Source organism: Oncorhynchus gorbuscha, linkage group LG05 (genome assembly GCF_021184085.1).
Source record: "Oncorhynchus gorbuscha isolate QuinsamMale2020 ecotype Even-year linkage group LG05, OgorEven_v1.0, whole genome shotgun sequence".
Taxonomy (NCBI): Eukaryota; Metazoa; Chordata; class Actinopteri; order Salmoniformes; family Salmonidae; genus Oncorhynchus; species Oncorhynchus gorbuscha.
The window spans coordinates 13,542,696-13,566,655 of NC_060177.1; the positions used below are offsets into that span (position 1 = coordinate 13,542,696).

Consider the following 23,960-nt stretch of genomic DNA (forward strand, 5'->3'; position numbering starts at 1 on the left):
ATTTGCGATTTTTGGTTCCAACCGCCATGTCTTTGTGAGATGCAGAATAGGTGAACGGATGATCTCTACGTGTGTGGTTCCCGCCGTCAAGCATGAAGGAGGAGGTGTGAAGGTGTAGGGGTGCTTTGATATTGACACTGTCAATGATTTATTTAGAATTCAACATTCTGCAGCGACAGGCTATCCCATCTGGTTTTCTCTTAGTGGGGCTATCATTTGTTTTTCAACAGGACAATGACCCAACACACCTCCAGGCTGTGTAAGGAATGCAGCATCAAATGAGCTGGCCTCCACAATCATCCGACCTCAACCCAATTGAGATGGTATGGGATGAGTTGGACTGCAGAGTGATGGAAAAGCAGCCAACAAGTGTTCAGCATAGGTGGGAACTCCTTCAAGACTGTTGGCAAAGCATTCCAGGTGAAGCTGGTTGAGAGAATGTCAAGAGTGTGCAAAGCTGTCATCAAGGCAAAGGGTGGATTTGTTTAACACTTTTTTGGTTACTACATGATTTTTTCACAGTTTTTGAAGTCTTAACTTTTATTCCACAATGTAGAAAATAGTTTAAAAAAAGAAAAACCCTTGAATGAGTAGGTGTCCAAACTCTTGACTGGTACTGTATATTTTTTCCTTCTACACACAATAACCCATAATGACAAAGTGAAAAACATGTTTTTAGAAATGTTGCAAATTTATTGAAACTGAAATCCAGAAATATCTCATTTACAAAAGTATTTACACCCCTGAATCAATACATTTTTGAATCACGTTTGGCAGCGATTACAGTTGCAAGTCTTTCTGAGTAAGAGCTTTGCACACCTGGATTGTAAAATATTTGCACATCATTTTTTTTTTTAATTCTTCAAACTCTGTCAAGTTGGTTGTTGATCATTGCTAGACAGCCCTTTTCAAGTCTTGCCATAGATTGTCAAGCCAATTTAAGTCAACACTGTAACCAGACTACTCAGGAACACTCAATGTCATTTGGTAAGAAACTCCAGTATATTTTGGCCTTGTTTTTTTAGGTTATTGTCCTGCTGAAAGGTGAATTTGTTTCCCGATGTCTGTTGGAAAGCCGACTGAACCAAATTTTCCTCTAGGATTTTGCCTGTGCTTAGCTAACTCTATTCCGTTTCTTTTCATTAAAAAAACTCCATAGTCCTTGCCGATGACAAGCATACCCATAACATGATGCAGCTACCACCATGCTTGAAAATATGAAGACTGATACTAAGTGATGTGTCGTTTTGGATTTGCCCCAAATATAACGCTTTGTATTCTTTGCCACATTTTTTTGCTGTTTTACTTTAGTGCCGTATTGCAAACAGGATGCATGTTTTAGAATATTTTTCCTTCTTCACTCTGTCACATAGGTTAGTATTGTGGAGTAACTACAATGTTGTTGATCCATCCTCAGTTTTCTCCTATCACAACCATTCAACTCTGTAACTGTTTTAAAGTGACCATTGGCCTCATGGTGAAATCCGTGAGTGGTTTCCTTCCTCTCCGGCAACTGAGTTAGGAAGTACGCCTGTATCTTTGTAGTGACTGGGTGTATTGATACACCATCCAACGTGTAATTAAATTCTTCAGCATGCTCAAAGGGTTATTAAATGTCTGCCTTTTTAAAAAACCTATCTACCAATAGATGCCCTTCTTTGCCAGGCTTTGTGGTTGAATCTGTGTTAGAAATTCACAGCTCGACCGAGGGACCTTACAGATAATTGTATGTGTTGTACAGAGATGAAATAATCATTCAAAAATAATGCTAAAAACAAGTTTTGCGATCCAAGTGAGTCCATGCAACTCATAATGTGACTTATTAAGCACATTTTTACTCCTGAAAGTATTTAGGCTCACCATAATAAAGGGGTTGAATACTTATTGACTTATTTGTAAAAATGTCTAAAAACATAATTCCACTTTGATATTATGAGGTATTATGTGTAGGCCAGTGAAACAAAATCTCAATTGAATCCATTTTAAATATGGGCTGTAACACAACAAAATGCAGAAACCGTCAATGGGTGTGAATACATTCTGAAGCACTGTATCTACATGGCTGGAAGGTCACTGGAAGTGTGGAATGGTTTCTAATGTTCTATTCTGGGTGTGTTGTTGTTTCAGAAGGAGAACGGAGGACTCATCATGGTTAATCTGCACAGTGGGTTTGTGGCTTGCCATGGCCAAGCCAATATCTCCATTGTGGCTGGTGAGCAGTTGCCTTTGATTAGTGTTCATTGGCATCAAACAATTAAGCGCAAAATTGGCTGCCTTATTATCAATCAAGACCTGTTTAGAAGACCAGTATCAAGAACATCAATAACATGTGTACACATGATTTATCTTGTGATTATCTTATCTTCTGATATTCCTCTTACTTTTTGCAGACCATTTTACCCACATTAGGAAGGTGGTTGGATCTGAGTCAATAGGAATAGGAGGGGACTTTGATGGAGCTTCTAAGTAAGAACCTTTACCTCGGAGTAAAAGCAGCACATTCAGCGTTAGTTCATTAATAAGGCCATGTTATGCTCCAGCTTGAATGCTATCCGAATGACTCACTTTTTTGTAAGCAGACTGGTAACAGATAGAAGCTGCATTTTAAGTGGTCTGAGGGTTTGAGTAATACATAGCCTGTTATGTTCTACTGTCTGAAGGTTTCCTCTTGGATTAGAGGATGTGTCCAAGTATCCCGCTCTGATCCAGGAGCTGCTGAAGAGACACTGGACAGATTACGAGTTGTCCGGGGTCCTCAGACACAACTTCCTACGTGTGTTCAAGGAGGTCGAGAAAGTGAGTGCTAAATGAACAAAAGCGATGTGTTTTTGCTCATTATAAAGGCTCAATGCTACAGTGTGAGTATTGTATCAAAGCCATCAAAAACACCTGCAGTAGTAACATCAAAGGAATGACAGGAATGAAAGGCATCTCTGTCTGGGACTGAATGTCCATCTGAGTACTTTGTGGTATGAAGAACTGGAAAAAGAGTCTTGTATAGTGCATGGAAAATCCCACTTGTTTTTTCTTGTTCAGTAGAGTCACTGTCACAGCATCATAACACAGTGTAAACTTCTCCCTCCCTCCCTCCCTCCCTCCCTCCCTCCCTCCCTCCCTCCCTCCCTCCCTCCCTCCCTCCCTCCCTCCCTCCCTCCCTCCCTTCCCCAGGAGCGTGACAGGCAGAAAGCGAAAGGAACTCTCCCCAGTGAAGCTCAGATCGACTTGACTAGGGTTCAGAACCCCTGCAGACTGGTACTCAGGCGACCAGACCACCAGACGACAAAGATGGAACAGATGTACTCCAAGGGCCACAGTGAACTGGTGGTCCCCAGGAGTCTGGTCTGGACCATGGTTATACTAATCTCCTGCCTCTGTGTCCTGATGGACCATTAAGACTATAATATGGCCTCGATTCAATCAGATCCAGTGGTAACCCAGGTTGACGATATCCTGATAGCGGATGTTTTGGCATTATTGGAGGTGTAGCTGTAGTGTGAACTGACAAATAAGTGTGTGGCTGCTCTTTTGTGTCACCAACCACTCCCTTCCTTATTATCCCTACGCATTAGATGTTCAAAACGACAATAGAAAGTGCAGGCTCTATCGACAATATATATTATGAAATGCATGTTTTCATTTGAATTTGGATGGCGGGATTTATTAGTCTATGTAGACAATAGACCATTACGCATTAGAGTGTTTGAACTTGTAATGTGGCTACATGGGTTTTGTTGGATATAAAGTCGGTGTGGTTTCATTGCATCCAATGACAGTGTCCACGATAATGTAACATAAGGAGCAGCTCTAACGCAGTTCCACCTTCAACACTGCCAAAACAACCGGATGTCGACTAGCACGGATCTGCATTTAGCTCTTAGTGTTACTAAACTAGCAGTGCTTGACTTGCACAGGAGCCCACTGGAGCTGAGTACCGCCAACTCAAGTTCTCTACTGCTTCAGCTTGTTTTACTCTTATGGAATATTAGCTCAAAAGTATAGTGGAGCTCCTGCACCTAAATATAAACAGTACTTGCACCCAAAATGAGTACCGGAACCTATTTAGTAGTACTACTAGTGTTGTATTACAATACACTATCCACTACAAACATGTAAAAAGCCTAGCTTGAACGTGTTTATTGTGTCACTTGCTTACATGTGATCTTTCCTACAAAGAACTTTACCTAATTTTTTTTTTGTTGGTCATTTTGACCTTGAATGAGTTGTATATTTACACAATGCTCTGCATGCACTTTATACTATATTACATTGAGTTTAATGTAACAATCACTTTGAACTCTTTTTACATATCTCATTCTAAAAATATATCTGTGTTATGTTTGTTTAATGATACAATCAAGGCCACAAGGTCATACTGAGGCATTTACAAACTATCTTTATTTCTCTGAGGACACAGACTTTGATGTCCATCAGACAAACTTGAGTTTCACAATGAAACTGTTTCATAGAAAGTGACGATTTCATCTTAAAATGAACATTAATGTAACATTTCCTCACCTGGGTGTTCAGTGAAACAGATTGCAACATGTTAACATACTGTAATGCCTCCTACAGTCATCTCAGGAATGTTGTATTCTGTATTCATAGGTTATATCGTATTTATTTTGCCTTTCTCTTAAATAATTCTTTGTGTTTTCTGTTTTTCGACCATCTTATTTTATGAACACATTGATATATCTGAAGTCAAGATAGTTCATTTCTGGTTGAATAGGGAAATGAATAATGATTTTATTGGTAAGTTCAGATAAATACTCTTCCCCTTTACAGCTCTTGCAGTCTACAGCAAAGGAAAGGAAATATGTGCATATGCTACTCTGTTCAGGTGGCCCTGTAAGTAGTCTTCATGCCTATAATAAAGACTTGTACAGAAATAGTAGATTAAATGTAATGTATAATTGTCAATGAACTAAAACCTCTTGTCTTTCAACAATTACAAATAATAATCCAGTAAAATAATGTTTCGATACAATCTCTGGCATCCACATTTACATTTACAAGCACTCTCTGTGCCATCTGTTGAAATACCCTAACTGGCATTTCATTATCTACAATACGAAAAATCTTATCCTCATCGGGGGGAGGTTGAGAAAATAAATAAGAAAATAAATAACAAAAGTTATTATTATTATTATTCCACCAACCATAAAAAGGTTGTGAAAAAATAACTAACACTGGCACTCTACACAGAGGCCTTCATAAGGACCACCCAAGACTGTGCTATCTGGCAAGTTAATCCTTGATGAGGGAAAGCCCACCACATTTTATTTTCTGCAAACAACACAAATACTGACTCAGTCGACATAGAAAATTCATGTTTGATGGATGTATCTGTAAAAGTAGCAGTTGTTAATGGTCTCCTATTGCGGAAATAGGTTTGTGAATGACCCAAGCTTTAGTTGCCTTGGCAATAAGGGATTCATGAGGGAATTATAGCATGTAATCTTTAAAGGCTACTGTCCTCATGGAAGGCAATACTTTCCGCAGAAATGCCAGGCAAATTATTATTGCTTTCTGTGGTCCTCAAATACCACAATAAAAGTCCTCTTAATTCCATCATTAATTGGCACAGTTTGTATGTACCGTATGTTGAGGATCGGCTGGATGCTGCTGCCGGTGCTGCAGTGCCCCCTGTGATTGGGGTGGAATGTCTCCTGTCGAGGCAGTGTCGTGACCTGTGACCAGAGTGGTTTCTGATAGGTCAGGAGTAGATAGTGATGACCTCTCGTCCTCCTCCTCTCACCAGCAGCACTCTCTCCAGACCTTCCGTCAGCACCTCCAGAAACTCCATATCTGGGCCAGAGTTAAGCACTGTTATAACCAGCAACTCTGCATCACGGCACCTGCGATTACATCTGCAAATCTGTGTACGCAACAGATTTGATGTTCAGCTTAAAAGCCAGTAGTCTTTCATCTCGGGTCACATTGCCAAATCTTTCGTGTATGCTGTCTGGCCATCTACTCCTACTCATTCTTTCACCTTTTACACAACTCATGCTACACTCAACCCCAAATGACCATCCCCAAATTACACTCCCTAACCCCATAATGAGCCCTAAAACATTGTCCTAAAAAATAAAATATTGTACCACACAGACCTCTAAGACCAGTGTTGTCCAGTACACTGTTAGTGAAGGATACAGTTCTCATCTCCGTCTGTGTTGCGTGGCGGCCCCGGCATGTTGAGCAGCACCAGGCGAGCATCATGGGACTTGTTGACAATCACCTCGTTCAGCTTCACTGCTGTGTGCATCCGCCGCACATTGGACTGGTCCCTGGGACACAACCACATACAGATGTTACAAATGCAATCCAGAACATTCAATTATTTAAAGGGATAGTTCACCCAAATTACACATTGGTTTCCTTACCCCGTATGCAGTCTATGGACAACGAATGACAGCAATCCAGTTTCCCTGGCTCTGTTTCCACATGCTCACGTCATGGGACCCATATTATAATTTTTCACTCGTGTCCATATCAACCGAAAGTATCTACAATTGATTTTGAACCTCAAAAAAGTACCTTATAGAAGTTTTGAACATGATGCGCAAAAAAATTTGAATATTGGTCCCATGATTTTAATGGGATTTGTGCCACAAATGCTAAAACATTAGTATGTGGAAACGGTGCCAGAGAAACTATACCAAAGCATGGATTGCTGTCATACCTTGTACATAGACTGCTTACAGGGTAAGAAATCAAATGTCATTTTGTAATTTGGGTGAACTATCCCTTTAACAATGCCGTGGAATAATGTTCAGATATCCAACAGTGGACAGCATAAACCAACTCAGTCATTAAGCAGAAAGACATCAAGTGCAGTTCACATAACAAAGCACACTCCACCCCGCCATCCAATCCATTGCATGGAATTTACAGACTCAGAGTGATCAGAATAACATATCACTAAAAGTAATTTACAGACAGAGTGATCAGAATAACATCATTAAAAGGAATTTACAGACAGAGTGATCAGATTAACATATTACTCACAGGAATCTACAGACAGAGTGATCAGAATAACATCTAATTCAAATGAATTTACAGACAGAGTGATCAGATGAACATATAATTCAAATGAATTTACAGACAGAGTGATCAGATTAACATTACTCACAGGAATCTACAGACAGAGTGATCAAAATAACATCATTAAAAGGAATTTACAGACAGATCAGATTAACATATTACTCACAGGAATCTACAGACAGTGATCAGATTAACATATTACGCACAGGAATCTATAGACAGAGTGAGCAGATTAACATATTACTCACAGGAATTTACAGACAGAGTGATCAGATTAACATATTACTCACAGGAATCTACAGACAGAGTGAGCAGAATAACATATTACTCACAGGAATTTACAGACAGAGTGATCAGATTAACATATTACTCACAGGAATCTACAGACAGAGTGATCAGAATAACACATCACTCAAAGGATGAACCATTCTCTGTCTGCAAGATGAAAGAGGCAGAAAAGAGAGAGAGAGGAGATGAGGAGGAGAGAGTGAAGAAGTAAGACTAGCGAGAGTGGAATACCTCAGATGGGACCGGATGGAGATTTTCCTAACCACGTAAAAGGCCTGGGGGTTTCCTCGTCAGATCATATGTCTCAAGAAAAACTCCTGGCCTTCCAATAGACCAGCAACAAGTGACTCACGGTTTGAGGCTCATGAGCTCTCTGAAGTTCTCTGGTGCATTGTTCCTGTTCCTCCTCTCTGCCTCGTACTTCTCCTTGGTCCAGGTCATCTGGTTCTTATCAGCTACAGGCTCCACCACCTCCTCCTCCTCGTCTGAGTACAGGCTGCCCATACGGATCAGAGAGTGTCTGTCCTTTACCAGCTGGGCCTATAGGGGGCAGAGTTCAGGGGATACAATGTCATAATGTCCATACTAGAGTGACTTGAAATGCATGGCCATACATTGCTTCATTTAATGCTAGTGTAGATACACTAAATATACAGAAGTATGTGGACACCCCTTCAAATGAGTGGATTTGGCTATTTCAGCCACACCCGTTGTGGACAGTTGTATAATCGAGCACACAGCCATGCAATCTACATAGACGGCAGTAGAATGACCTTACTGGAAAGCTCAGTGACTTTCAACGTGGCACCGTCATAAGGATGCCACCTTTCCAACAAGTTAATCCGCCCTGCTAGAGCTGCCCCGGTCAACTGAAAGTGGTGTTATTGTGAAGTGGAAAGGTCTAGGAGAAACAACGACTTAGCCGCGAAGTGGTATGTCACACAAGCTCACAGAATGGGACCGCCGTCCTCGGTTGCAACTCTCACTACCGAGTTCCAAACTGCTTCTGGAAGCAACGTCAGCACAATAACTCTGTCGGGAGCTTCATGAAATGGGTTTCCATGGCCGAGCAGCAGCACACAAGCCTAAGATCACCATGTGCAATGTCGAGCATCGGCTGGAGTGGTGTAAAGCTCACCGCCATTGGACTCTGGAGCAGTGGAAACACGTTGTCTGGAGTGATGAATCACGCTTCACCATCTGGCAGTCCAACGGACGAATCTGGGTTTGGCGGATGCCAATGAGAATGCTACCTGCCCCAACTGTAAAGTTTGGTGGGGGAGGAATAATGGTCTGGGGTTGCTTTTCATGGTTTGGGCTGGGCTCCTTAGTTCCAATGAAGGGAAATATTAATGCTACAGCATACAATTACATTCTAAATGATTCTGTGCTTCCAACATTGTGGCAACAGTTTGGGGAAGGCCCTTTCCTGTTTCAGCATGACAAAGCAAGTTCTTACAGAAATGGTTTGTTGAGATCGGTGTGGAAGAACTTGATAGGCCTGTATAGAGCCCTGACCTTAACCCCATCGAACACCTTTGGGATGAATTGGAACGCCGACTAATCGCCCAACATCAGTGCCTGACCTAATGCTCGTGGCTGAATGGAAGCAAGTCTCCGCAGCAATGTTCCATCATTTAGTGGAAAGCCTTGCTAGAAGAGTGGAGACTGTTACAGCAGCAAAAGGGAAACCAACTCCATATTAATGCCCATGATTTTGCAATGAGATGTTTGACGAGCAGGTGTCCACATTTTGGTCATGTAGTGTATTGGTTCCCAGCCCCAGATTAAACCTACTACTGGGATAAATCACACTTTCAATGGAGATTCTCCAACTGATCATGCTTAAATGCAGGAGAAGACATCTGGGTCTGGGAAACCAGCTCAATATGTCCTTCACATAACAACTATTGTTATGTATGTTTGATCTGACAGGTGTAATTCTGTGGATGTTTGTTGATGTGTAATAGGTACCTCTCTTTCTCTCTCTGCACTGGACAGCCTCATCTGTCTGAGCATCTGAGACCTCTGCTCCATCATCAGAGTCCTCTCATACGTGTAGGCCGAGATGTCGCTGTCATGCTGAAATTATTAACATGGTAGTATGTAAATATCTGACCTTTGAATACACTAAGGGGAGAGAAGTAAAACTCTTAGTTGGATTGCATGTTTGACTCCTGGTATGAGGGACTTCTCTCTCCTTCTCCACCATAATGACATAATTAGATTTACGGAGGTCCATCTCTCCCCATCTCCACCATAATGACATAATTAGATTTACGGAGGTCCATCTCTCCCCATCTCCACCATAATGACATAATTAGATTTAAGGAGGTTCATCTCTCACCGTCTCCACCATCATTACATAATTAGATTTAAGGAGGTTCATCTCTCACCGTCTCCACCATCATTACATAATTAGATTTAAGGAGGTTCATCTCTCACCGTCTCCACCATCATTACATAATTAGATTTAAGGAGGTTCATCTCTCACCGTCTCCACCTTAATGACATAATTAGATTTACGGAGGAACATCTCACATCATTTCCACCATCATTGCATAATTATATTTAAGGAGGTTCATCTCTCACCGTCTCCACCTTAATGACATAATTAGATTTACGGAGGAACATCTCACATCATTTCCACCATCATTGCATAATTATATTTAAGGAGGTTCATCTCTCACCGTCTCCGCCATCATTACATAATTAGATTAAAGGAGGTTCATCTCTCACCGTCTCCACCATAATGACATAATTAGATTTACGGAGGAACATCTCACACCATTTCCACCATCATTACATAATTAGATTTAAGGAGGTTCATCTCTCACCGTCTCCACCATCATTACATAATTAGATTTAAGGAGGTTCATCTCTCACCGTCTCCACCATAATGACATAATTAGATTTACGGAGGAACATCTCACACCATTTCCACCATCATTGCATAATTAGATTTAAGGAGGTTCATCTCTCACCGTCTCCACCATCATTACATAATTAGATTTAAGGAGGTTCATCTCTCACCGTCTCCACCATAATGACATAATTAGCTTTAAGGAAGAACATCTCACACCATTTCCACCACCTCCACCTCTGCCTCTATTCTCAGCTGGTACAGGAACGTAGCGAGGTCCTTCTTCATCTGAATACTGTTGTCATCCATCTGGGCCACAGTGAAGATACGCATCTTACACTTCCTCCAAACCTGAAACACACACCATGGTAAGAATGGAGTAGTCTAGCAGTTAAGAGCCGATGAGCCAATGTGCCATTGAGCAAGCCACTTAACCCTAATTGCTCCTGTAACTCCCTCTGGATAAGAGCGTCTACTAAAATGTAAATATAGATCTTTTTCTGAACAACACATCCATTCTTCTTTAGTCTCTCACAAGTCATGGTGGCCAAACAGTAAATGCTCCCAGAGTTTCTGCATTGAGGTGCGCGGGACTTTACCTTGTGCTGTTTGAGCAGGAAAGGTAGCAGCATGAGCATTCCTCCGTCATGGACGATCCACCACACATCGATGGTGCCGTCTGTGAAGCGTTCGTGGTTGCTGGGGTAGAAGGAAACATTCTTGGGCACCATCAGAGCCAGGTGGGCTGCTGTGGTACAGCGGACTGTGTCTGTGGGGAGGGGCACAGAGAGGTAAATATGTTAACTTTGTGTAATATGTAATGTAATACAGTTCAATGCTGATGCTATCAATTAACTAAAGAGTCTGCACGTAATGTTACAAATGCTATATGGGCTGAAGGACAGCATCAAACCCACAGAAACATAGAAATGGCCAATGCTCTCACGGGGAAACTGGGATGAGGTTATGGTTTGGAATATTATTATGGGAATGGGTCAGATCCATGTGTAGGACCAGGCTAGTTTACAGTAAATCAGAGTCTTACGAATGAATGTCTTCCATGCGCGGGGGTCTTCACTTTGCCTCCAGCCGTAGGGCCATCCCATCACCACTGTGTTGTGCTTCATGCCCCCCAGGCCACATGACTGGATCAGGTGGGCAATGCCCTCCCTCACCTTGGATGCCACAACCACCTGGCAGAAACCCTTCACCCGCTCGATCTCCATCATGTTCTTTACGGCCTGACGATGTTGAGCAGACAATGCATGTAATCATGAAGATGGTAATAAACTCACTTATTCTTATTGGCACAGAGGAGACAACAGAAATTCGATCTCTTTCTTATAGCTTTATAAAGTGGACTGTATGACCTAGCGAGGAAGGTAACAGCCTTCAAACAATCCTGAACTGATTCAATAAAGCTACAGTACGGCAAAATATATTTTCCTTGTACACACAATAGGCTATCGGAGAAATAAGTTACAGCTCTATCCCTACCTGTTCAGAGGCCTGTGTTTCTCCGTAGCTGTCCAGGAACTGTCCCTGGATGACAGAGCCCACTATAGTCAGGCCCTTCCCTGCCTTCAGCTGGGAGACAAAGGTCAACAGACGGGGATACTTCACATGGAGGTCCTCATCCAGCTTCAACAGCACCAGGACCTGGGGCCTGGAGAGTGGAGGGGCAAGAGAGACAAAGAACATGAGAATCTACCTGGAAGTACTAATAACCAACTACAAAACAACAGTAAAAACTGTAGAGTGTTAGAAAGTACAGAATGTATTAAGAGGAAGAGGTAGTTATGCATATCTGAAGTTGGAGATACCAGATATCTAAGACTATGGATGAGGAAGGATGTTTACCTCCAGTTTTTAGTGTGAGGTGGTCCATGCTCCAGCCGTAGCAGAGAGTAGCGCGCAGCACTGAGGGACAAACCTCGTATCCCATCTCCCCACTCCTTCTCCGCTCTGAGAGAGAGACAGAGAGAGTGACATACTCTGGCCTAAATAGCTAACTCATACAGTGATCCAATGATGTACAATTATGTACAATTATGATATGAGACGGGTAAGAGTCCAGACATACCCCTGGTACTCAATGTACTTGTAGATCATGCCAGCGATGCACATGGCCACGATGGCATAATACCAGGAGGAGATGAACATCAGAGCCAGACACATACTCATACCCAGAAAAGACAGAGCCCTGTGGGGGAAACACACAGATATACTGTAGTACTCTTTATACTATACTATTGGACGCATGAAAGGAGATCACCAGTTGTGGTCGTTCCAAAAAGCACCCACAGATCTTACAAAGCTCAGTACCCTCTTAGCAAAGAAGGCAAATAGGGTATCATTCCCATAGTGCATTAGTTGAAAGAGGCGCTCTGGTTCACTGCCCGAATTCGCCCTGTAACACACCAATTTGACCTGTTAGGAAACCATCTGGTGAATATCGTTGTGTGCAAGACCTTAGAATAGTAAACGATGCTGTACATGCTAGAGCACCCCTGGTGCCTAACACTGTTACCATTTTATCCCAGGTGCCTCCAGGTAGTTTGTTTTTTAGCTCATTTTAGCTCTTTCTTCCTTTCTTTTCTCTTCTTTTGTTGATCCTGGAAGGAGTGTTTTGGTTCAGTATGTTGACCATTTGTTGGTTTGCTCACAATCAGAGGAGATATGTCACAAGGACACTCAGGCATTGTTGATTTTTTGGGGGCAGAAAATGGTCATAAAGTTTCCCCCAGTAAAATGCAATTATGCCGGTTAAATATTTGGGTCATGAAATTACTTCTGAGGGTCGCGCCCTCTCCACTGGTAGATTAGAGGCAATTAAAGCTTTGCCTAAACATGTTATGCCCTCTCCACTGGTAGATTAGAGGCAATTAAAGCTTTGCCTAAACATGTTATGCCCTCTCCACTGGTAGATTAGAGGCAATTAAAGCTTTGCCTAAACATGTTATGCCCTCTCCACTGGTAGATTAGAGGCAATTAAAGCTTTGCCTAAACATGTTATGCCCTCTCCACTGGTAGATTAGAGGCAATTAAAGCTTTGCCTAAACATGTTATGCCCTCTCCACGGGTAGATTAGAGGCAATTAAAGCTTTGCCTAAACATGTTATGCCCTCTCCACAGGTAGATTAGAGGCAATTAAACTTTGCCTAAACATGTTATGCCCTCTCCACTGGTAGATTAGAGGCAATTAAAGCTTTGCCTAAACATGTTATGCCCTCTCCACTGGTAGATTAGAGGCAATTAAAGCTTTGCCTAAACATGTTATGCCCTCTCCACTGGTAGATTAGAGGCAATTAAAGCTTTGCCTAAACATGTTATGCCCTCTCCACTGGTAGATTAGAGGCAATTAGTAAATTCAACCTCTGCAGGATTGTATTTATGGGAGAAAGATAGAGGCGAGTGAAGCTGTGGTCTGGACTGGAGAGATGTTCTGATATTGTGGCAATGTCTCTTCTCACCGTGCATGTTCCCCATGTGGTGGAGGCAATTATTAAACAGGCAAATGGCTCATTTGATGCCTGCGAGACTGCTAGACTATCAGAACATTCTTAACCCTTCAACTCTTCTCCCTGCAGCAGAAACCGGTGAAGACCATGACTGTGATTTAGCTATTGAAGCTATCTGTAGCTCTAGGTTGGACATGAGAGATACCCCATTAGACAATCCAGACTTGTAGTTTTTTGTAGATGGGTCTGCCCAGAGAAAGGAAAAAGGGAATCAATTAGTTGGTTATGCTGTTGTGACTGTTTTGGAAACTGTGGAAAGTTCTCTACTCCCCTCACACGTATCTGCCCAGGCAGCAGAACTATTTGGCTTAACCAGAGCTTATATTTTGGGAAAGGAATGCTCTGTTAACATATACACTGATTGTAGATCTGATTGTAGATCTGAGTTTGGTGTTGTGCATGATTTTGGAACATTGTAGAGAAATAAAGGGTTTTTGACCTCATCTGAAAAACAGATTGCACACAGTAATCTTGTTTCGTCTCTCTTAGAGGTGGTCCAGCTTCACTCCTCTGTTTCTGTAATCAAGAGTCAGGCACATTCTTCCTCTAATGACAACATTCCTCTGGGGAACACTAAGGCTGACCGCCCTGCTAAATTGGCTGATTCCTCTTCTGTTTCCCCCTCCTTCACATGGCAGCAGTTCCCGCTTCCACTAACCCTTTCTCTGTTAATGACTCTGCAGGCAACGGCTGATGCATCAGAGAAGGACGCCTCGGGTATATGGCTGGATGAGTGGAGCAGACCAGCCATGCCCCGCTGTACTTTACAATTCCTTGCCAAATTGTCACATGATCAAGACCATATGTCAAAAAGAGGGATGGTGGATCGTGTAAATACATGAATAAATAAGGGAAAGGGGGATACCTAGTCAGTTGTACACCTGAATGCATCCAACTGAAATGTGTTTTCTGCATTTAACCCAACCCCTCTGAATCAGAGAGGTGCAGGGTGCTGATATTGGTGTACAGTAGGTTTTACTGTGCTTGCAGGACATTTCTCTGGTGGTGGGGTTGTACAATGTTTGATTTGCATGACTAACAATGTTGAACCAAACTCTGAAAACAGAATTGTTTAAACTAATTGGTGAAACAAGCCTGACATGGGTAAAGGTTCTTCTATTGGCACTGAGTATGAGAGGCAGATCCCACACAGTCACTGGTCTCTCTCCACACGAGGTGCTGACTGGCCATCCCACGAGGATGACTAATACACCTTTTCTCAAGAACAGGGTGTCCCTGCAAGGAATGGAGGAAGACATGGTTGAGATTTGTGTCACCCTTAACAGTGTTTTTAAGAGACTTTTCCCCCGGGTGAAGGTGTCTTTGCCGAACTTGGCAGGTGGAGCTGAGCACTATTTCAACCCAGGTGATTTCGTGGTGGTCAAAGACTTCAGGAGAGAGAGTTGGAAGGACCTCTATTGGAGAGTGCCGTACCAAGCTCTTCTGACCACCTCCACTGTGGAAACCTGACAGAGGGTGAGATGAGTCCTGAGCCAAAATTACCAACACAGGCCTGGAGGAGTGCAGAAGAGGGTGAGATGAGTGTTAGGGGGAAATGTTGTTGTCTGAAGAGCTAGCATTGAATTGTTAACAGCATCTCCTCTCACTCTATCTTGGTTCGTGCAGGTGACTGTGACCTCCTCCTCAGACCAATTGGCAGAACGCCTAGAACATTGTTCTGGGAACTGAAAGGAGTATCTCAGTTTCAAGGTCCCAGCTTTGGGAGAAGAAGCCTTGTCAGTCACATGCAGGAACCGATGTCAATAATGAATCATGTAAATCATGCTTATATAACTTATTTGTATAGCACTATAAAAGGACTGAGAGGGAAATCCCGACAGGTGCTATACTTGTTCAGCTACTGAAGCTTATTACAGTGAAGTTCCTTCTTTCTAGGTTACCACCAGAACACCAGAGAACAAAATCAAATCAAATCAAATCAAATTTATTTATATAGCCCTTCGTACATCAGCTGATATCTCAAAGTGCTGTACAGAAACCCAGCCTAAAACCCCAAACAGCAAACAATGCAGGTGTAAAAGCACGGTGGCTAGGAAAAACTCCCTAGAAAGGCCAAAACCTAGGAAGAAACCTAGAGAGGAACCGGGCTATGTGGGGTGGCCAGTCCTCTTCTGGCTGTGCCGGGTAGAGATTATAACAGAACATGACCAAGATGTTCAAATGTTCATAAATGACCAGCATGGTCAAATAATAATAAGGCAGAACAGTTGAAACTGGAGCAGCAGCACAGTCAGATGGACTGGGGACAGCAAGGAGCCATCATGTCAGGTAGTCCTGGGGCACGGTCCTAGGGCTCAGGTCCTCCGAGAGAGAGAAAGAAAGAGAGAATTAGAGAGAGCATATGTGGGGTGGCCAGTCCTCTTCTGGCTGTGCCAGGTGGAGATTATAACAGAACGTGGCCAAGATGTTCAAATGTTCATAAATGACCAGCATGGTTGAATAATAGTAAGGCAGAACAGTTGAAACTGGAGCAGGAGCATGGCCAGGTGGACTGGGGACAGCAAGGAGTCCTCATGTCAGGTAGTCCTGGGACATGGTCCTAGGGCCCAGGCCATTTGAAACTGGAGCAGCAGCATGGCCAGGTGGACTGGGGACAGCAAGGAGTCATCATGTCAGGTAGTCCTGGGGCATGGTTCTAGGGCTCAGGTCCTCCGAGACAGAGAAAGAAAGAGAGAAGGAGAGAATTAGAGAACGCACACTTAGATTTACACAGGACACCGAATAGGACAGGAGAAGTACTCCAGATAAACAAACTGACCCTAGCCCCCCGACACATAAACTACTGCAGCATAAATACTGGAGGCTGAGACAGGAGGGGTCAGGAGACACTGTGGCCCCATCCGAGGACACCCCCGGACAGGGCCAAACAGGAAGGATATAACCCCACCCACTTTGCCAAAGCACAGCCCCCACACCACTAGAGGGAAATCTTCAACCACCAACTTACCATCCTGAGACAAGGCCGAGTATAGCCCACAAAGATCTCCGACACGGTACAACCCAAGGGGGGGGGGAACCCAGACAGGCCGACCACAACAGTGAATCAACCCACCCAGGTGACGCATCCCCCCCCAGGGACGGCACGAGAGAGCCCCAGCAAGCCAGTGACTCAGCCCCCGTAACAGGGTTAGAGGCAGAGAATCCCAGTGGAAAACGGGGAACCGGCCAGGCAGAGACAGCAAGGGCGGTTCGTTGCTCCAGAGCCTTTCCGTTCACCTTCCCACTCCTGGGCCAGACTACACTCAATCATATGACCCACTGAAGAGATGAGTCTTCAGTAAAGACTTAAAGGTTGAGACCGAGTTTGCGTCTCTGACATGGGTAGGCAGACCGTTCCATAAAAATGGAGCTCTATAGGAGAAAGCCCTGCCTCCAGCTGTTTGCTTAGAAATTCTAGGGACAATTAGGAGGCCTGCGTCTTGTGACCGTAGCGTACGTATAGGTATGTACGGCAGGACCAAATCAGAGAGGTAGGTAGGAGCAAGCCCATGTAATGCTTTGTAGGTTAGCAGTAAAACCTTGAAATCAGCCCTTGCTTTGACAGGAAGCCAGTGTAGAGAGGCTAGCACTGGAGTAATATGATCAAATTTTTTGGTTCTAGTCAGGATTCTAGCAGCCGTATTTAGCACTAACTGAAGTTTATTTAGTGCTTTATCCGGGTAGCCGGAAAATAGAGCATTGCAGTAGTCTAACCTAGAAGTGACAAAAGCATGGATTAATTTTTCTGCATCATTTTTGGACAGAAAGTTTCTGATTTTTGCAATGTTACGTAGATGGAAAAAAGCTGTCCTCGAAATGGTCTTGATATGTTCTTCAAAAGAGAGATCAGGGTCCAGAGTAACGCCGAGGTCCTTCACAGTTTTATTTGAGACGACTGTACAACCATTAAGATTAATTGTCAGATTCAACAGAAGATCTCTTTGTTTCTTGGGACCTAGAACAAGCATCTCTGTTTTGTCCGAGTTTAATAGTAGAAAGTTTGCAGCCATCCACTTCCTTATGTCTGAAACACATGCTTCTAGCGAGGGCAATTTTGGTGCTTCACCATGTTTCATTGAAATGTACAGCTGTGTGTCATCCGCATAGCAGTGAAAGTTTACATTATGTTTTCGAATAACATCCCCAAGAGGTAAAATATATAGTGAAAACAATAGTGGTCCTAAAACAGAACCTTGAGGAACACCGAAATGTACAGTTGATTTGTCAGAGGACAAACCATTCACAGAGACAAACTGATATCTTTCCGACAGATAAGACCTAAACCAGGCCAGAACATGTCCGTGTAGACCAATTTGGGTTTCCAATCTCTCCAAAAGAATGTGGTGATCGATGGTATCAAAAGCAGCACTAAGGTCTAGGAGCACGAGGACAGATGCAGAGCCTCGGTCCGATGCCATCAAAATGTCATTTACCACCTTCACAAGTGCCGTCTCAGTGCTATGATGGGGTCTAAAACCAGACTGAAGCATTTCGTATACATTGTTTGTCTTCAGGAAGGCAGTGAGTTGCTGCGCAACAGCCTTCTCTAAAATCTTTGAGAGGAATGGAAGATTCGATATAGGCCGATAGTTTTTTATATTTTCTGGGTCAAGGTTTGGCTTTTTCAAGAGAGGCTTTATTACTGCCACTTTTAGTGAGTTTGGTACACATCCAGTGGATAGAGAGCCGTTTATTATGTTCAACATAGGAGGGCCAAGCACAGGAAGCAGCTCTTTCAGTAGTTTAGTTGGAATAGGGTCCAGTATACAGCTTGAAGGTTTAGAGGCCATGATTATTTTCATCATTGTGTCAAGAGATATAGTACTAAAACACTTGAGCGTCTCTCTTGATCCTAGGTCCTGGCAGAGTTGTGCAGACTCAGGACAACTGAGGTTTGGAGGAATACGCAGGTTTAAAGAGGAGTCCGTAATTTGCTTTCTAATAATCATAATCTTTTCCTCAAAGAAGTTCATGAATTTATCACTGCTAAAGTGCAAGTCATCCTCTCTTGGGGAATGCTGCTTTTTAGTTAGCTTTGCCACAGTATCAAAAAGGAATTTCGGATTGTTCTTATTTTCCTCAATTAAGTTAGAAAAATAGGACGATCGAGCAGCAGTAAGGGCTCTTCGGTACTGCACGGTACCATCCTTCCAAGCTAGTCGGAAGACTTCCAGTTTGGTGTGGCGCCATTTCCGTTCCAATTTTCTGGAAGCTTGCTTCAGAGCTCGGGTAAAATGCCTCTATAGCTGGAGTCTGCATAAAGTCCTCCAGTCAGTCAACAGGATATTATGATAAGCTTCCCAATATGTCACCTGAGAAAGCAAAGGTGATTATTCAAATGGATTGAAAGTGTACCCAACACCCACGCATATACAAATGAGTGTTACATCACTCACATACAGTATGCACGGATACACAGCCACGCACATACACCTGTACTGTACTTACCAGTGGTAATATTTAAACCTAGGCCTCCAGTTTGGTGTCCGTAGTAAAGTCTGCACAGCACAGGCTAAGTTCACAAACAGATAGCACATCAAGAAGAACCTGTAGAAAAAAAATCACACACCACAAAATGTAATTCAGTCCAACTGATTTAGTCATTTAAATATATTAATATATATTATATATATATTAATATATTCCAATATATTAATTTTGCAGTTATGTACTTGTTGCAGGATGTATAGGCCTGGTAGTCTGCTAAAATACATCTCAACTGATGGCAAAACACAGAAGCACAAGAAACTGCAGGGGTTCCCAAAACTCTTTCACTCAGGCCCCCCTTCCAGCATTGAGGAACATCCTGCACGTGCGCAACATCTATTTTTAAAATTTTTATTAACAATTTTGTAGTTACATTTTTTTTTTTTTTTTTTTTAACAATTTATTTTATTAACAACAATCAACGTCTATTTCTATGGGCACAAGCATTGTTCATGACACAAACTGTTCACACCCCTCTTGTTGGCGTAGATAATATTTTTCAGGTTTAAAGCTTATTTCCTGCAGTTCTATACATTATGCCATGTCTAATGTGTATTCATGTGATATTTGTGTGACTCGAACATTACTACAAAATCTATGGGCTAAAAAACCTATACATTAGCTGAAATGGGCTTGTTGATCTGGACATTTCTGACACGTTATAAATAGCTGTCTAAGGTATTCAATGACTGACATGACAAGAGGAATACTGATGATGCACTACCCAATTTAAATTTTTTACCGTGTGCAGTCTACTATTATAACTTTCAACAGTAAGTTAAAAGCGGGACTGAGTTCCTTAATATATATATTGTGGCAAAGAAGGGGGTCGAGTGATAAATGGCAGATATGTGAGAGCAGAACTAATAAAAGGGGCTCTGCCCGATCACTAAAATGACCACCCCAATCAGAACTACAGATCACAAAATGGTCTTCCCAGAAGCAAAAGGAAACCGCCCCACAGATAAAGGGTCAAGACAAACCAGGAAGAGAGAGAGAGGGCTGGAAGGATCTGTGAACCATAGAGACAGAAACAATATATATATCGGCTGGATTTACCATGTATGAGCTGAACTGTTTTGGACTTACCTGTTGGCGTTTGGACCTGGACCTACCGAGAACCCGATTCGTGTACCAAACCCTGCTATCCTTGACCTTGCCTGCGGCCTGGGTGGACCAGGACGGAGATACAAACACACAGGTTTTGTCCTTTTCGAAATAACTCTCATTCTGGGGTGATTTTGGTGACAGTTTCACACTTAATTTGTGACAAACGCTCCTAACCTTGAAGAGTTTTGCCAAACGTGGTGGAGAATGCGGTCAGGGCTTCTGGCACCATACCTGGCAGGGGACGCCGACCTGGACAACTCCCCCGAACACAGATGTTCGACTTAACTCACCAGGCACAGATATGGTTGCGACCGGAGACCCGTTCATCCGCCGAGATCGTAGAGACCATTGTACTCGACTAGTTTCAGCTAGGTCTACCCCAAGGAGTTCGACGATGGGATGGCCAGAACAAGGTACTTTCTGCCGACCATCTCGTGGGCCTGGTTGAACGGTATTGTACGGCAGGAACAGCTGAGCAGGCACAGGAGGAAAGATCGCACAGGAGGAATGATCCCCATTCCCCAGGCCTGGGCAAACCAGCGGACAGGGTAAGACTATCCTAACATTTGGAGGGGGAAGAGAGCAGCGTGGGGCTGTGAGGAAAGAATCAGAATGGGGCCGGCTGGATTTACCGTGTATAAGCTGGACTATTTTGGATTTACCTGTTGGCGTTTGGGCCTGGACCTACCGAGAAACCGATTTGTGTTCCGAACCCTGCTATCCTTGACCTCGCCTACGGCCTGGGTGGACCAGGATGGAGAAACAAACACACAGGTACTGTCCTGTCCGAAATAACTCTCATTCTGGGGTGATTTTGGTGAAAGTTTCACACTTAATTTGCGACAAACGCTCCTAACTTTGAAGAGGTTTGCCACAATACATATATTGTGGCCACATATATATATATATATATATATATATATATATATATATATATATATATATATATATATATATATATATATATATATATATATATATATAAAATAACTGGACCCACAGTTTCTGAACCACTGCACTTGCACCAAGCCACTTGTGCTGATTGTGTACAGAGTGCCTGGCTGGAATGAGGTGTTTCACTTGTGAAGTGGTTGTTAAAATGCAAGTGATTTGATTAAAGTATATTTTAGTAGACACTCTTATCCAGAGTGACTTACAGGAGCAATTAGGGTTAAGTGCCTTGCTCAGGGGCACATCAACAGATCATTTTCCTAGTCAGCTCAGGGATTTGAACCAGCAGCCTTTCAGTTACTGGCCCCTCTAGTCTACCTGCCGCCCAAACTACTCCTCGGAGGACCATAATGTTTTTTAAACATCTGTGAGGTGTTTATGGTTTATTAACAGTGTTTGAGAAGGGAAGTAGAGTCATTAAGAGTCTGTTTTCTCCCATGTAAACTTCATGACTTTGGCTGATGGGAGAATGTTCAGCAATTATTATGATTCTTTTTTTCATTTTTTTACCCCTTTTTCTCCACAATGTCTCATCGTCTTGTCTCATCGCTGCAACTCCCGTGCGGACTCGGGAGAGGCGAAGGTCGAGAGCTGTGCGCCCCCCGAAACACAAACCAACCGAGCCACACTGCTTCTTGACATGATGCCCACTTGACCTGGACTAATGTGTCGAAGGAAACACCGTACACCTGGCGACCGTGTCAGCGTGCACTGCGTCCGGCCCGCCACAGCAGTCGCTAGTGCGCAATGGGACAAGGACATCCCTGCCGGCCAAACCCTCCCCTAAACTGGACAATGCTGGGCCAATTGTGCGCCGCCACATGGGTCTCCCAGTCACAGCCGGCTGCGACCTAGAATCTCTATTGGCCTTAGACTTCTGCGCCACTCGGGAGGCCCCGGGTTCAGCAAGTTCACCCAACAGACCATTATATGATTTGAAATAATCCCTATTTGCCTGCTTTTAAATAATCGTGTTTGATGTGTGTGTTTAGTCTGTTTTGTGTGTGTGTGTGACTCACATGGAGAGGATGGGGGCCACCATGTCCAGAGAGGCTATGAGGATGCCCAGCTCAGCGATGAGCCCTGTCAGTAACAGTGCCCAGGTTGGCTCCCCATTGGCCTTACCATGACCAAACACCTGCAACAGAAAATAAAAAAATATACACTTTAGAAATATATATTTTTTTCCTGTGATGTTTTTTAAATGGAATTTGTTTTGTTTCTGGTTGATTGTTGTATTGTAGCCAAGGGGACCGATCATTTATGGATTGAGTGGCCTTAAAACCTGTTAGGGCTCATGCGAATTTTAGCTGCTTTTTGTTAAAAATCGCGTAACATTTCAGCGCCCTGCTACTCATGCCAGGAATATAGTATATGCATATGATTAGTATGTGTGGATAGAAAACACTCAGACGTTTATAAAACTGGTTAAATCACGGCTGTGACTATAACAGAACGTGCGTTTCATCGAAAAGTGCAGGAAAATCTGATCACTGAAAATGGGAAAATATATCCATCCATATTGTTAAACGTGAACCACAATAAATGGGGCCGAGGTTGCAATACCTACAGCTTCCACACGATGTCAACAGTCTTGTCATTTGCCTACTATTTGTTTCTTGGTCAAAAAGACACAAGGCAGCGCAGTTCTTCCGGTCTCCGACCGGATATTTTGGTTGAGATTTACCCGGACATTATTTCCAGACGTACAGCTATAGAATATACATCGCCTCGTGATCAATTTGATCGCTTATTAACGTTTACTAATACTTAAAGTTGCATTACAAAAGTATTTCGAAGTGTTTTGTGAAAGTTTATCGTCGACTTTTTTAATTAAAAAAAATGACGTTGCGTTATCAAACTCAGTTATTTCCTTGATTACACAGTCTTCATAGATCGATATCTAGGCTATATATGAAAAAAGACCCAACAGTGATGTTTATGGGACATCTAGGAGTGTCAAGAAAGAAGCTTGTCAAAGGTAATGAATGTTTTATATTTTATTTCTGCGTTTTGGGTAGCGCCGGCTACCGCAAAATCTGTCGTGTTAGGTGACGTTGCAGTATTTTGGGGGTACATGCTATCAGATAATAGCTTCTCATGCTTTCGCCGAAAAGCATTTTACAAATCTGACTTGGTGGATAGCCTCACAACGAGCTTTAATTCACTACCTTGAATGTGTATTTTAATGAAAGTTTAATGAAAGTTTGAGTTTTATCAAAAACTATAGGTGGCGCTCTGAAATTCCGCTGAGTGATGTTCCTGCATGGGGACTGTATTCTGCGTCATCCTTAAATTAAATTAGGCCCAGTGCAGTCAAAATTCTGTTTTTCCCTGTGTTTCATATCAGATTGTACAACAGCTGATGAAACTAACACTGTAAAGGTGGTATGTGAAAACATTTGATCAGTGTTATTACCAGATAGTTACTGATTGAAAATACAATCTACACAGGACCTCCTAATCAGCAGGTTTGCATGGGCGGGAGTTTCGGCTTGTCTGGTGACATCACCAGGCAGCAAATTGGTTAAAGTTGTAATATGTAACCTTTTGGGCGACCCAACTGAATTCACGTAGAAATGTGAGCTATAGATCCGTCATTCACATTGAAAGCAAATCTAACAAGTGGTAAATGTGTTCTATGTGAATTATTTCTATGCTTCCAGTTCTTAAGTTTTGTTTTTGCGTCTTCT

The 23,960-nt window shown here is 42.8% G+C and overlaps 2 protein-coding genes across 5 annotated transcripts in view; one reads left to right on the forward strand and one right to left on the reverse strand.

The window, feature by feature from the left end:
- The window catches only part of LOC124035547 (dipeptidase 2-like), a 20,523-nt gene extending 15,629 nt beyond the window's left edge, over positions 1–4,894 (forward strand). Inside the window, exons 8-11 of the mRNA XM_046349016.1 lie at positions 2,128–2,212; positions 2,391–2,466; positions 2,661–2,796; positions 3,169–4,894. Coding sequence (XP_046204972.1) covers positions 2,128–2,212; positions 2,391–2,466; positions 2,661–2,796; positions 3,169–3,393 — 522 coding nt within the window. The 3' untranslated portion in view covers positions 3,394–4,894. The remainder of the gene's footprint in view (positions 1–2,127; positions 2,213–2,390; positions 2,467–2,660; positions 2,797–3,168) is intronic.
- Positions 4,722–23,960, reverse strand: part of LOC124035546 (solute carrier family 12 member 4-like) — a 48,869-nt gene continuing 29,630 nt past the window's right edge. For 2 of the 4 annotated variants that reach the window (XM_046349014.1, XM_046349015.1), the window contains exons 13-24: positions 22,287–22,405; positions 19,168–19,266; positions 12,282–12,401; positions 12,059–12,163; positions 11,696–11,864; positions 11,244–11,439; positions 10,798–10,967; positions 10,418–10,549; positions 9,310–9,417; positions 7,688–7,875; positions 6,157–6,290; positions 4,722–5,808 (exon numbers count right to left, since the gene is read on the reverse strand). In XM_046349014.1, the coding sequence (XP_046204970.1) occupies positions 5,717–5,808; positions 6,157–6,290; positions 7,688–7,875; positions 9,310–9,417; positions 10,418–10,549; positions 10,798–10,967; positions 11,244–11,439; positions 11,696–11,864; positions 12,059–12,163; positions 12,282–12,401; positions 19,168–19,266; positions 22,287–22,405 (1,632 nt within the window). In that variant the 3' untranslated portion in view covers positions 4,722–5,716. Of the gene's footprint in view, positions 5,809–6,156; positions 6,291–7,566; positions 7,876–9,309; positions 9,418–10,415; positions 10,550–10,797; positions 10,968–11,243; positions 11,440–11,695; positions 11,865–12,058; positions 12,164–12,281; positions 12,402–19,167; positions 19,267–22,286; positions 22,406–23,960 lie in introns of those variants that run through there. The other 2 variants (XR_006838759.1, XR_006838760.1) reach the window with 2 other exon arrangements.